This window comes from Marmota marmota, unplaced genomic scaffold (assembly GCF_001458135.2).
Source record: "Marmota marmota marmota unplaced genomic scaffold, marMar, whole genome shotgun sequence".
NCBI lineage: Eukaryota > Metazoa > Chordata > Mammalia > Rodentia > Sciuridae > Marmota > Marmota marmota.
The window spans coordinates 10205004-10219129 of record NW_025999880.1 but is presented as its reverse complement, the minus strand read 5'-3'; the positions used below and the strand labels follow the sequence as shown (position 1 = coordinate 10219129).

General features: G+C 41.0%; 1 protein-coding gene across 1 annotated transcript in view; it reads right to left on the bottom strand.

Moving 5' to 3' along the window:
- Ca10 (carbonic anhydrase 10) overlaps positions 1-14126 on the bottom strand; it is a 475256-nt gene that overhangs the window by 270196 nt on the left and 190934 nt on the right. The window contains exon 3 of the mRNA XM_015495458.2: positions 4849-4991. Within this exon, the coding sequence (XP_015350944.1) occupies positions 4849-4991 (143 nt within the window). The remainder of the gene's footprint in view (positions 1-4848; positions 4992-14126) is intronic.

The following is a 14126-nucleotide window of genomic DNA, read 5'->3' as shown; positions in this document are numbered from 1 at the left end:
CTGAAAACTATATTTCATCCTACCTACCTATTCAAGCTAGCTTGTATCCTAGACATCCATAAAGCCTGGTCTGTCCAACCCAGCTTCTTACCCCCATTAAAAATTAGTGCCAAAATGATTGACTCACTAATTAATCATGTCACAGCTTCTTTACTACCTACTCTGCTATTATCTCAAATAGTTGCTTAAATCAGTTACTGCCATTTAACTTCTGTGTATCTATATTTTCACCCCAAATATATTATAAATCCCTTGGAGGAACATAAATGCCTCTCCCATAAAAGCTTTCAGAACATAGCAATGTCAACACACCATGAATAGCAATGATTAATTATAGTCAGCTGGATTTTACTATGAGCATGGGGAAATTTCAAGATAGAGAAGTGAATAAGATTTTACATATAAAAGTCAACATTCTTTACTTTTCTAAGTTATTTTAATATTCTATGACAAGCACAATATCTGAGGTTTAGCTTTAGTGACAAATTCCACTGGTAGCAAAGTTAACTATTCATCATGGGGGCACTGTACATTTCCCTAACTTTAAATCTTAGCAACTATGGACTAATTCCACATAAACCTTTTTATTGATAATCAAGGGTAATCCTTGTTCAGTTCAAATCATCCAGCATCATCACAGATAACACTAGAGATAGAAAATAAAAATACGATCTCTTGAGAGATCAAAGCTGAAGTCTTAAAAGACAATAAATAAGATAGATGCTTAAGAAGTCAAATGAAGAGAGATGTCACAGTTGGCTAAAGAGACCAAGAGGAGTTTCATTAAAAGGGAGTCCTGAGACTTGTCAGGGGAAAGGCATATTGTGGCAAAGGCACAGATTCCAGGAAAAGGTGAGATACATCCAGTTTATTTTTTTAGATTTTTTTATTTTTAAGTATTTCCCAGGGCATAAGAGGTACACACAAAGTATAAGTGGCATAAGTCTCCAGCAAGGAGATTTGGGGCTGAATTTCAAGTGTTGTGAGTGCCAAGCAGAAGCATTTGCATCTCAATTTCTAGGTGATGAGGAGTTTTAGTGCCTCATATTTATTTCTCGGGAAACGTGGAGATGCCATATGTCTTCCGTTTGGCCCTTCACCATGCACCGTGGTTCTGAGTCTGGCTTACACAGACACAATCATCCCGTGGCTTTGCACACTGACTTTTTTCCAAGGGGAGATGGCAGAAGAGGGGAGGGGAAGGAGAGAGGCCCAGGTCTTTACTCCCCAGACGCATCCCTGTGGGTTGCACTGAGCTGGCCTTTTTCCTTACTAAAAGTCAGGTGTCCCTCTCCACAGCTTTCTCTGTCCCCAGGTTCTGGCTCCTAACTCCCTCCCCTCTTCCCTTTAGAACCCTGGTGGCTATAAAGGATCCCTCTGAATTAAAGTCCTTAAGACTCACCCGATTTACACATTCCCTGTCTTCTGCTGAGGCTCTTCCTGATGGAAGCTGCAAGTAATCCAAAGAAAACTGATGGCAACAATAGTAGGTGCCTAGGATCTCTCTCTAAGAACCATGTTCTTGGCCTCCACTGGGCAAAAACTCAAGAAAGAAACCAGAAGAGATGGGGGAACTGCTTCCTCTTTGAGATAAGTCCAAGTGAAGGTCAATTTCCTTCTTCTTTTGCTTGTTTTATCTGACCCTGTCACAAGGTATGTCTATTATTTCCACCACCTTCATCTTCCCCAGAGGTGGCAGATCCAAGAGATTCCGCCTTCAATGAGTGACAGGCTGCATCCATAAAACTGGTATTAGATGTCCTTAGAAGTCTGTCACCCATTTTTTATTTTAATATCTTGAGTCAATTCAGTAGCTTTATCTAAAACAGATTAATTAGCTCCAAACCATTTAGCATTTTACAATGTAAGTTTAATGGGAACAGAGTGAGAGATTGATTCTAAGGTAGGATTCTGACATCCACATGCAACCAACCTTAAAGGAAGGTCATTTCAAAAAATACAATTATTCTGGATTCCATCTTTAAGAGTCCTATGTGTCATATATACATGGTTCCATAAAAATGGTCCCCACCAGAAACAAAACAAACCAAAACAACATCAACAAAACATTGCATAAGAACTACCATTGAAAGTAAGCAACGTAAAGGGTGAAAGAATTCTCATTGTTAGGTAAAAATGTACATTTTCTATCATGCCCAAGTCACAGTGCATTTTGGACTCTCATCTCTTATCATTCCTTGCTATTCTTGTGTTGAGGTTGAATTCTGGCCCTAGCCTAAGCTAAGAAAAGCCCCCTGTCAGGTCAAATATGTTAAAACAAACACAAGAACACACAACGGGGGCTGTGGCAGAGCTGCTTCATGGTTTTGTGCATAAGACATATTTAAATGCCAGAAGGAATAATGTTCACAGATAAAAATGTGACACAAAACACACAGTTACCGGGGTGCATTTAACCTACTGACACAGCTGATCTCAGACTTCAAAATGTGGCATCTTGCCTAAATTCTACAAAAAAAAACTCCCAGTCTAGCACGGTAGTTTTTAAACATTTTGAGTTGACTATTTTTTTTAAGGCAAAAAAAAAGCCAACCTAAATTCAGAGCAGTGATCTGAATCCTCACTTCCAAAACAAGTGACTCATCAAACACCACCTTCTAAAAAGCACACAAGCATGATTTAGTTATTGCCTATCAGGCTGAGGCATTTCATTACCAGGTCGTTTATCCTGCTACCATCTATATTTTATTTTCCATTTTTCATGAATGCAAAGGGCACTGCCAGCTAGTTCTCAGCTCTTCAAACGGCTGACAACACAAATGGTGCCAGATATAAATATTTACATCATCGAAAGTAAATGTTTCCCAAATTCCAAACTTCAATGCCTTTGAAAATTGATTTGGATCAGGTACACTTTGCTGAATTGGAAAGATAAAAAGTCACTTGTCCAAAACAACAACAGCAACAAAATCATAACATGCAGAGGACTTTCCACATCAGGACATCTCTCACTTTTTTTTTTCTTTCCCATTCCATTTGAGGGAGAATCTAGAAATTTGTTTCTTTCTTTCACATAAACATTTTCCTCTAAAGCAGTATGATACAAGGTAGAAATATAAATCCGTTGTTGGTGTTAGCTTGACATCTTTCCATCCTACTCCCAAAGGATGTTTAAACAAAGCAAAGCAAAAACCTTCAGTTGCATTTTATAACTTTTAGGGAAAAGATCCAGTTCCTTTATGCAGCTCCAAGATGTGGCCTCTGCCACCTTCTGTACCCCATGCCCAAGCCAGCAACCACTCTTTGGTTTCTAGGCTTTAGCACTGCTCTCCATATTCCAGGTGAATTCTGGAACTCAGGCTCAAATCCCATTCCATCTTGGACTTTTTGTATTTGGTTTGACTTTACTGCTTTTCCCTTTGCATAGAGTGCAATTATCCCCCCTGTCATCCTCTCCAAGAAAGAAAAGATGCTTGAATATATAACCAGAACTTCAACTTTCCTTTCTTAAATACTGAACAGAAAACTCACAACACATTCACATCTTTAAATGAAGGATTCATCGTTTTTTTAGAGAGCAATGTGTGTGGAAGCCATGTCAGGTTCTTTTAAGGTTCATAAAAATAAAACTGCAAATGAAACAATCACTGGAATGGCTTAGTTTTCTATAGAATCAGAAGAGCAATCAAATGACCTATGTAGGATCCTTATAAAAACAAAAAGATCTTCTCAAGCCATATTTAAAAGAGCACACAAATACTATAGAAGTGGTCTTGATCTCATGTGCAATGTCTTTTAAAAGCTTCATTGTGATCTGAGTCAAAGTCACTAACAACATTTTGTTGAGACATTAGGTGTGTGTGTGTGTGTGTGTGTGTGTGTGAGAGAGAGAGAGAGAGAGAGAGAGAGAGAGAGAGAGAGTGTTACATGGCAGAAAAATATTCCAATATACCAGAAAGGGAAAATATTAACTTGCAAACTCTATAGTGAGGATAGTGAACAGATTACAAAGAAGAGAGAGTACATCCCCGTGAGCTCAAACCCTGGAGAATCAGCAGCCAGTGATAATGAGAGTCTATAATTTTAACCCTATTTTTTAAAACACACAAATGACTTTTCATTCCTCTTGAGTTCACAACAATCAAATCACCTTCAAATGCAATTTTCTATGTGTGTAGGTTTTCCCCCACCTTCAACATCCTACTCAAGAGTAGAAGGTAGCTGAATAGAAATGCAGCAGCAAGAGAAATGCTCGATTCCAGCACTGAGAAGACCCTTCGGGCAGTACGTCCTTCCGCAAATTAAGGGGACCTCATCACAGGGCCCAAAGTGGGGTGGACTTCAGCATGAGAATCACAAAGCACAGCATAAATCAGCATTTCTGTGCATGCATTAGGATTCTGAGGCAGCAAGATGCCCCTAGGAAGATTAATTATTGATTTTCTTATAAATCATCTAAGGTGATTGTTGTTTGTTTGTTTTTCCTTCCAGGATGATAAACATCTGATTTTACTTTGGTTAAAAAAAAAATTCCTTTTCACTTCATTCGAGTTTAAAAGAAGTAAGTCTCAGAGGAAGGATTTTCACAGCCTCTTATGCAAGGGAGGCAACTAGGTTTTCTGATCTTCAAGGGGTACCAAGGAATAGGACCTCGGGCAACCTCTAAGAGGTACACAGTAATTAGAAGCATGACAGTGAGTAGGTAGAGAGAAAAAGGCCAGTTTAGCTGTGATGAAATTTGTTGGCAGCAGACTTGAGGTCTGTGGTATTGCTAGTGTGGAAAGACAAACTCATCACAGAGACAAAGACCTGGAGGACCAGCTGTCAGAATCAGCACTGATCCTGCTCCATCCTCCAGTTCTCAGTAGAAGCAACATGGCGGCTTACCTTCCTGCCGCCAGTGTTGATGCGAAGGGGCGTCAGGAAGGGGTCGAAGATCATGTGACTGGTCTCTATGTTGACTGGTGACTGCCGTTTCCCCACAGAGCAGAGATTCCAAGCTGAATTCACCAATCCCCAGAAAGAAGGAACTGGAAATAAAAACAAATTGTAGAATTAGGCTGGGTGGACAGGCAGGGAAGCCATGGAAGAACGATGACACAAAATGGTAAAATCAAAGAAAGTCACCTCATGCTTTCACCCAGGGAGATCCCTGGGTGTCAGGATAGTATTTTCCTGGCCTGAATTTTGGCCAATTTCTTTCAGACCTGTATTCATGATCTCTGAAGGTCAGATTTTGTTGTTTCAGGCCAGTTTATCCTGTGGCCTCTTGTTTGAGTAGAGTTAGCATTAATGCTTTAGTAAGCACAAAAGGGACTGAGATGGGTGCAGACCTCACGGATTCAGCAAAGCCTTTATTCAGCAGCAGGGTCAGGAGTCAGAGGGGCTCACTTTCTGGGTAGAAAATGGCACTGATTATTTGGTTATATGGGCTATTTGGTTACATTGGAGGTTGTTTTAGAACTTGAGGACTTTAACAAAACGTGGGCAAAAGGTTGCAAACATCTGGAATGTGTTTTTACTGGGCATATATATTTTTTTTTTTTACTGAATATATCAATTAGACAATTAGTTTTTACAGGGTAGGGATGGAGGGTTCTACATTCAGAATCCAGTGTTCATCTAACCTCCTGAGGCCATTGTATTTACACACGGACAAGATTGATGTGTAGTTTCACTGTCACTGGGGGGAATTTATTTGGGAAAGGATCCCTCCTTCCAGAGACTGCTGTCTTGGATTGATGGTTATCTCCCTTCCATGGCTTGTTCTGTCACTGGGAGATAATTGATTGGAAGGGTCAGTGTTTTGGTTTCTCTTCCTCTCCCTCCTCCCAGGTCACACACTGTCTTGGGGTTTATCAATTTCATATCCTTCAGCTTTCATTGTCTTTGAAACCCTATCATCTTTGCAAATTGTCCGAGCTACACCAAATATTTTAGTAATTCCAGAGTTGATGCTCTGTTTTCCTACTTGGCAGGAATATTGTGGGCATCAGCTTTGTCCCATCTAGAAGATATTTGAAGCTTTTCAGAGAGAGTGTCTGTTATTCAACACATCCAAGGTGTTTTTCTTTGGGTTGTCAAAATCAAACCCAGGGAATGAATTATTTTTATGACCCCCCCAATCAATGCTAGACAGGAGCTTGCAACTTGGCTCTGTCTTTGTTTGGCTCAGCTCTGTGTCATTAACCTAATGTTCCAGCAGCTGAAGAACGTGATCATTTGATAGGCAGAAAAAAATGACATTGAATATTGAGTGCAAATATCCAAAAAAAAAAAAAAAAAAAGCTGTCTGCTCATTTCCAGCATCACATTAAAACGCCTTTTAGGATAAGTCTCTATGGATTTCTATTCCTAGTTTCCTCTATATAAGAGGGTTCACAGGACAAAGGGGAATATGAACCTACTCATTTTACAATACTGGAGAAACTAGTCCTTCAGTCTTGCACTGTCCTTTTAAGTACGAGGTGCAGGATCAATGTGTTCCCCAGGTGTCCCTTAAGTTAAATGGCCATTCATCCTGTAATCCATCCAAAGCTTGTAGAGTGAGCTACCTTATGCCCAGCCCTGAGTTAGATTAAATCATGGCAAAGGCAGATAAGCACAAGAACAATGAACTCACCAGGGAGGTGAAGTCACACTGAAGTGTGTCATGAGACTATAGGTGAGGGGCACCCACCCAATCCCATCCTGGTGGGGTTGAGCCAGGGATTATTCCTGGAGAAGAATATAGCCCTCCTACATGTGCATACCCTCTCAGAAGCTCAAATTGAATTAGCCTGTAACTTATAGCAGCTCTCATTCCTGTCCATAATATGGACAGAGAAAACTGAGGAATCTGGAAATCTCTTGCCAGTCATACAAGTCCTCTAATTCAGGAGGAGAATTGGGCGAAATGGTCTGCCTAATGCCTTCTAAATCCAAAATTAAATTCTTTGACCCTTTTATTGGTTCCAGTCAACACTGAGTAAAAGTGGGAGAACCAAAATCAAGTTCCTTGGATTCCCAGACAAATACCAACATAAGATAGGCTTCATTTTGAAATATGGTAAATAATAATAATAATTTAGTAATAATAATAATTTAGTTTAATTCATGCCAGTAAGACTCAGTGACTCCATTCCATCTAGTTTAAAGAGTTTGATTTGGCTTTCTGGCAGGTAATGATTTTCAAAATGGCAGCAATGACCAGAGTTACAGAGGGAAAAGGAGAAAGAAGGGGAGGAGAAAGAGAAGGCATCAAGGCAAGAACATTTACATACATGCATGTGATTCCTTAGCTCTCTCATTTCTTACCATTGTTTAAACTGTCATCACTGCAAATCACTCAACATCTTTACAAGTCACCATGTCCTAGCAAAACTACAAGATCTAAGGAGGTTCTTGCATTCTGAATGTACCTTTACAATGTACCTTGACTTAATCCTGTACTTACTCCTCAATAATTTCAAGTTTATTATTAAAATAAAGTTCATCGGGACATCCTTTTATCTCTCTTTGATGTATGTCAAGTGGCACATGGGAGGATGCCAGGGATACAGTCATGGCACTGCCACATGTTAGCCGTGTGGTCAAAGCCACAGATCCCTTGGATCTTGGTTGGTGTCTATGGCTCCTATGGTCAGCTGAATAACAAATGGCTTCTTTCCAAATATGTCTACATCCTAACTTCAGAAACTGTAAATATGCTATAGTTTGGATCTGAAATATACTCCAAAGGCCCATGTGTTAATGCTTTGGTCCTCAGCTTGGCATTACTGGTAGTAGAAACCTCTTAGAGGAAGAATGGAGTAGGAGGTTTTAGGTCCCTGGGATGTGTCTTTGAAGGGGATTATGAGACCCCACTTGTTCCTCTTCCTCTTTTTCTTTCTTAACCATTAGAAAGTAAGGAACTTCCTTGACCATGTGCTCCCACCATGATGTTCTGCCTTGCCACAGACTCAAATTAGGCTGGGTGGACAGGCAGGGAAGCCATGGAAGAACCCAGGCCAACCAACAATGGACAGAGAAATCTCTGAAACTGTGAACCAAAGTAAACCTTTCTTTTTATGGTGATTATTTCAGGTGTCTTGTTATAGCAATAGAAAACTGACTAGCACACATGGTAAAATGTACTTTGCAGATTGCAATTGGAGATCTCGACACAAGGAGACTTTCTGGGTAAGCCAATGTAATTCCCAAGAGCCCTCACAGAGGGAGATAGAAGGGTTGGAGACGTAGAGAAAAGACAAGGATGGAAATAGGTCAGAGTAGAGAAGATAATAGTTAACTTTGACGGTGGAGGAAAGGGCATGGTCAAGGAATGCAGGTGGCCTCTAGGATAAAAATGGCAAGAAGATAGGTTCTCTTTCTAGAGCCTCTAGAAGGAATACAGGTATATTGAAACTGTGATTTTTATTGTTCTAATTTAATTTAATTTTTATTAGACCTGTATGGTTATACTTAGTAGTTGGGTTCATCCCAACATATTCACACATGACCCTGTGATTTTTTTAACCCTGTGAGACTCATTTTGGACTTCAGATCCCTCGAACTGTAAGAATAAATTTGTGTTGTGTTAAAGCACTCAGTTCTATTTGTTACAGCAGCATCAGGAAACTAATACAGCTCTTTAAAACACTGTGATACAATAACCTCTTTGATAATCAAGACATCCATGATGTGTGGGTTTGGAGGCAGGGTGGGGGGCTCCTCTGGAAGGCAGCTGAGTGATAAACAGAGTCACAGCTGCTACTCATTGCATTTCATCTACACCCATGAAAATCATTAACAAAAATAATCCCAGCCTCATAAATGGGCTGTAAGACTGCAATTTTGTGGCAACATGCGTGGGCAGATGCTGCTCTGGCTTACTAATAAACTTCATGCCCAGAAAGTCCCCCCACCAAAGCACAAACAGCAAAAACTTTATGTGAACATCTGCCTTTGCTTTTATTGGGCATGGGATTCTTTATGACAAACAGTTCTGGGGTTTTATATCCCCACTTCACTACCAAGTCCATTGTCACTGATTCTAGCCACCTGCTGAGAAATTAGAGCACAACCGAGCAACCCTCTCCTCTGCTCAGTTGTGCCTTCCTGGGCTCTGCTCCGGAAGGGGAAGCTAAGTGTATTCACCACTGAATTACTGATTTCACATCAGCCATATCTGAAAGGGAAGCCAACTCAGAGATCATCTAATCCAAACACATACATGGAAGTAAGGCCACAAAGGCAGAGAGTAAAGTCCTCAACCCATGCCCACACAGTCAGACGAAGGCAAGAAAGGGAAAAGCAGACCAGAGGCTTGGTCTCAAGATTTCCAATGCCACTGAGGCTCCATGGTCCCAAACCACTCCTCCCAGCAGGCTCCACTTAGGAGCAGATCATCATAGCCAGGGAACTTCAGAGTCAGTGATTGCCATGGCCCCCCTTAGACTTTTCCTGCTGTTTGTCTTTTGGTAACTTAAGAGTAATATTAGCATCTGTTTTGCAGTTCAAATAAATTGCAAGTGCAAGGGTGAAAATCAAACTGCTTTGAAGTCAACTGTGTCAGTTACGATTTTTCAGTGGCCATAGAATCATTCATAGACAGAATGATCTGGGAGGAAATAAGGCTTCAGTTCAGGTGAGGAAGGTTGTGTTTGGGTCCCAGCTGCAGGGCCTCGAGGAGACCTGCTGGGAAAGACTGTTCACAAAGAGCTGCTGCAGGCACAGTGTCTTGGGGCTGATGAGTCTGAGCAAGGCTCTAGTCTGCATGAAAGGTGAAGGCAATGATGTTAGAAGCAGTGCTGAGCTCTGGGGCAAGAATTAAAATGCTGACGCTTGTCCAGGGGCCTCAAGTACCCCTGGACAGGGATAGGTGTGCACCTATGGTATAATCCAGGGATATGCTTCAGGATGAAGGCTGTGAGAACTCAAGGGCATGAAGTGTGCACGCTTACTGGGGCCTGGGAGTGAGCTGGTGGACTTCATGCACAGAGCAAGATGGATACATGGACCAACGCTGCAGGATCCGAGTGAGTGAGACACTGTCCTTCTGGATTTGTGCAGAATTTTCTGCACAAGGTTCTCAGGCTTAACTGTCCTCTGTAGTATCACCCTTCAGGTTTATGGACACTCCCTACCACCTTTGGGAGCTGTGGTGGGGTCATAGAATCTGGTGGCACCGCTTCTATTTCCACATTTGAGAATTACTGCTGAATTCTTTGTTTTCATTAGTTTTCATGTCTGTCCCAATAAATCCGATTTGTCAACTTTCTTCTGTTTCTTAAAATATCCACTATTATGGCGTATCTGTTAATGCTTCCTTTTTCTAGCTTGATATATTGTGCAGGAAAAAAATGTAAATAAAGTATAATTGAGTGAGAATCATTTTAACTAATTAATAGACAACTGGTCTGAAAATGTTTGAATTCCATCATCCCTGGCATCTTTTTCACACAATCTTCTAATTTACATATAAACTAGAACACACAACAGACCCGAATATCTCTGCAAATTAATTTTCAGAGACTAAACAATGGAACTTCATGGCAGCACCGCAGCTCCGGGTTCTCTTGCCAGAACATTTCCCCCATGGCCACACTGCCATTCTTACCATAAACTACAAGTCCCCCGTGGTCTCTTGGCAATGGACCCAGTGAGCGATGAAAGATGTTCAGTGACTGATTTCAACCATTTGCATCAAGAGCCTTGGCAAACCTAATGCAAAACCGATCAGCTGCTCGTTCAAACCAGTGAGATCAAAAAGCTCCTGTTTAGTTTATTAATGCACATTGGTGACACCCAGACCAAAGCCAAGCTTCTTGTCAAAACAAGAAATAGGTCAAGAAAACAAGAAACAAGGTCAGGTGTGGTGGAATATGCCTGTAATCCCTGCAGCTCAGGAGGCTGAGACAGGAGGATCACAATTTCAAAGCCAGCCTCAGCAATTTAAGGAGGCCCTATGAAACTCAGTGAGACCCTGTCTCTAAACAAAATACAAAATAGGGCTGGGGATGTGGCTCAGTGGTTGAGTGCCCTGAGTTCAATCCCTGGTACTAAAAAAGAAAAAAAAAAAAAGAAATGAAAACAAGGAACAAGATGAATTAAGTTTGCTATTCAGAGTTAAAATTTGTCTTGATGATATTTTCATCCTAGAGAAGATTCTCCAAAGTCATGTCATGAGTTAGGTATCTTCCATCTTTTTTTGTTTAGAGTCAGCAGAATTTATAGAGACCATGCTATTGTGGGTATAGGTGTTAGACACTTGGAATTAATTTTTACAGTTTGTATAAATCTGCTATATATTAGGGGAATAAGATAAACTCAATTCCAAAGTGTTGACTGATGGCCTATGATTTACCATGTATTAGGTGTAGCACTGAGAATTCATGCAGCAAATATTTACTAAGGACCTACTCTGTGCTGGGCACTATCTTCAGTTTGGTTTGTAATGAATGAGAAGTGGCTTCTGCTCTCCTGAGTCTGGTAGCCCAGTGAAGAATATGAGACAAAGAAGTTTATGTGTGGGTAATTAAAACTCTGAGCATGCTCTACAGATGATTATGGTGATCATGAACTATAGAATGAAACAGGGACGAAAGACATAACCTAGGCATAATGGTCACGGATGGTCTGGTAAACCTTGGAAGGACCGGGAGAATTGCTCCTGGTGAGTGTGGCAGGGAAGGGGACATTCAAGGCAGGGGTTTTTGCATAGAAGAGCTTGATGTGTTCAAGGAACAGGGAGAAATCAAGTTGACTTAAGTGTGGGGGAGAAGATGAGGAGAAAAGTAAGATGGAATTAGCCAGGTAGATAAGGGACAGATGAGGCATGATTCAGAGTTCTGTAGGTCCCACCAAGGAGTCTGCATTTTATTCCAGTACAATAAACGCTACTAAGAGGTTTTGATAAGGGACTACATTGTCTGATTCATGAATTAGAAGCACATATCTGCTGTGGCTGGAACATAACCAAGGGTAAACTTGATCATCCTTAGAATGTGTTGAGTGGGAAAATAATTGATTCCCAAGCAACAGTTGGGAGACATAGGATTTTTATGTGAATTCCATCCAACTGTGTGTTTAAATTCTATCTCAAAGGCAGAACTAATTGAATGTTTTAAAATCTATTCTCTTCAACATATGTGCCAATAAAATAGTGTTTTCCTAGGATCCAACTAGTGCTTTCCAAGTCATAATTTGAGGCAAGGAATATTTTCACAAAGAGACTCAGCTAAGGCAATCTCTCCTTGTTTTCCAGCAATAAACTAAGCCCCCAACTTTTCTGCCAAAGGAAAGCAAATGAAAGTTGGGAAAATGAATACTGGCATAAAACATATCTATGGTGAATTCAAACCTACAAATAAAGCCTTCCACTTCAATATAGCAATCTCTACTTTGGGGTTATAAAGCATGTGAATACATTTTAAATAAGAACTCATATCTTTCCTTTGCTCTTTCTCTCACCAATACTGATTTACTGTCCCTTCCCCTTCTTCTCAACTGTAATAAATCTCCACTTTGAGCCATTATTAATCAGCATGTTTAAAATACCCACTGCTGCAGGCTTTTGGCCCCTTTCTGATCTGAGATTTATTTCATAGAGGGAATTGGCCTTGAAACTAACCCCTTTGCTGCTGAATTCTTCCCCCATGCCTGGGACTCTGATTCATAGCACATGGCAGGGGGTGTCTAGCCAGGTCCTCTCATTCTGTCACTTGGGAACTTCTAAGGAGTTGCATATATCCTATTTAACACAGAATCATTAATTTGTGCATTTCTCTAAGAACGCAGTGGACCATATTTAATGCAACAGGGATTGAAAGATAAATCAAATGCCCCCACTATTAAGATTAGTTCGGTGGGAAGGAAGACAGGCTAGCTAAAAGTCAGTTGTATCGAAACACCATAAACATTATGAAAAAGGTGTGCACAGTGAAGCTGAAACACGGATAGCATGGAGCAAGCTGACCCTGTCCTGGGATACGTCTTCCTAGTTGAGAGGGCATTATTGCAGGACTTTGGGTCTTGTAACTAGTGAAAACCCTGAAGCGTTTCCTCATACAGAGAGACACACTAGACCGTATAACTGAGATGGATTGCTGCTAGAATCTGAGTTACTATTAAACAGGGGGCATTGAAGGCACTGGAGTCTCCAACTTAGAGAGTTATTTTTGAATAGGAGAAAAATAACGTTACCATATCCTCACCATGGAACCTTGAGAAGTGGATCCAGTTCTATAGTGTCCGTTTCTCAGTCTGTAAAGTCGGATGGTAGCTCCTTCAGAGTTTGGGGAAGAGAGAGTGAGAGCATATTTATAAAAGCATCTAGCATGTTGTTAGTTCTGTAGTGTTTCATGAATGCTGAAGGAGGGGTTGGAGGGGTTGTCAGGAACCGCATGGCCACCAGCCCTGTGATTCCACTTCTATAGCACTCCTGGGGCAGAGATAAAAGGGGGTGAAGGATCCAGGCAGAAGATTAGGGTGAGGCAGCTTTCAGATGCCCACACAACCCAACCTGGTTTCAGAGTAGGGAACTCTGAAGGGAGTCTAGGTGATAGAATTGGCCACTTCATTTCATAGATTTAAGGAGGCATGTGCCATTATTTCTTGGCTCTGTAACTCTCACTGTCTGAATGGATGGAGGGAGTGAGCGGTGACATAGGACATCTGGGGTTTTAACTCCAGAGAGAATTCATTTTCATTTAGCTTTTGGGGGCTGTCAGATTATTTGTACAGCAAACTTCAGCTTCTTCCTTCCCTGTGTGGTTGGGTCCAATGTGGTAACTGACTTGCGTTCCTGAAAACACATTAATTGAGGGTGAAGAGAAAGAGAAGGAGGAGAAGTCTTCATTTGCTGATCACCCACCATTTAATAATTTCTGTGCTAGAAGTGTGACATCTCTTGCTTGCTTAATTCCTCTGACAGTTCTGTGAGATAATACTATAATTATTTTATAGACTCCAAGGTAAAATGACTTTTCAAAGTCCCTTGACCAATAAAGAAAGAGACTAGAATTTGAGATCAGCTCCTCTTTAAAATATCCAACGCATGTGTGGCAACATGTGAAACAATTCACGGGTGTATAAAGCAAGAGATGGCCATCCACCTTCCTTCCCGGGGCACTTGTGAGATCAACAGTGTGCTACATACCATTCAGCATTGTTCCTGTGCTCAGACAAGCATGAACATGCCCAAA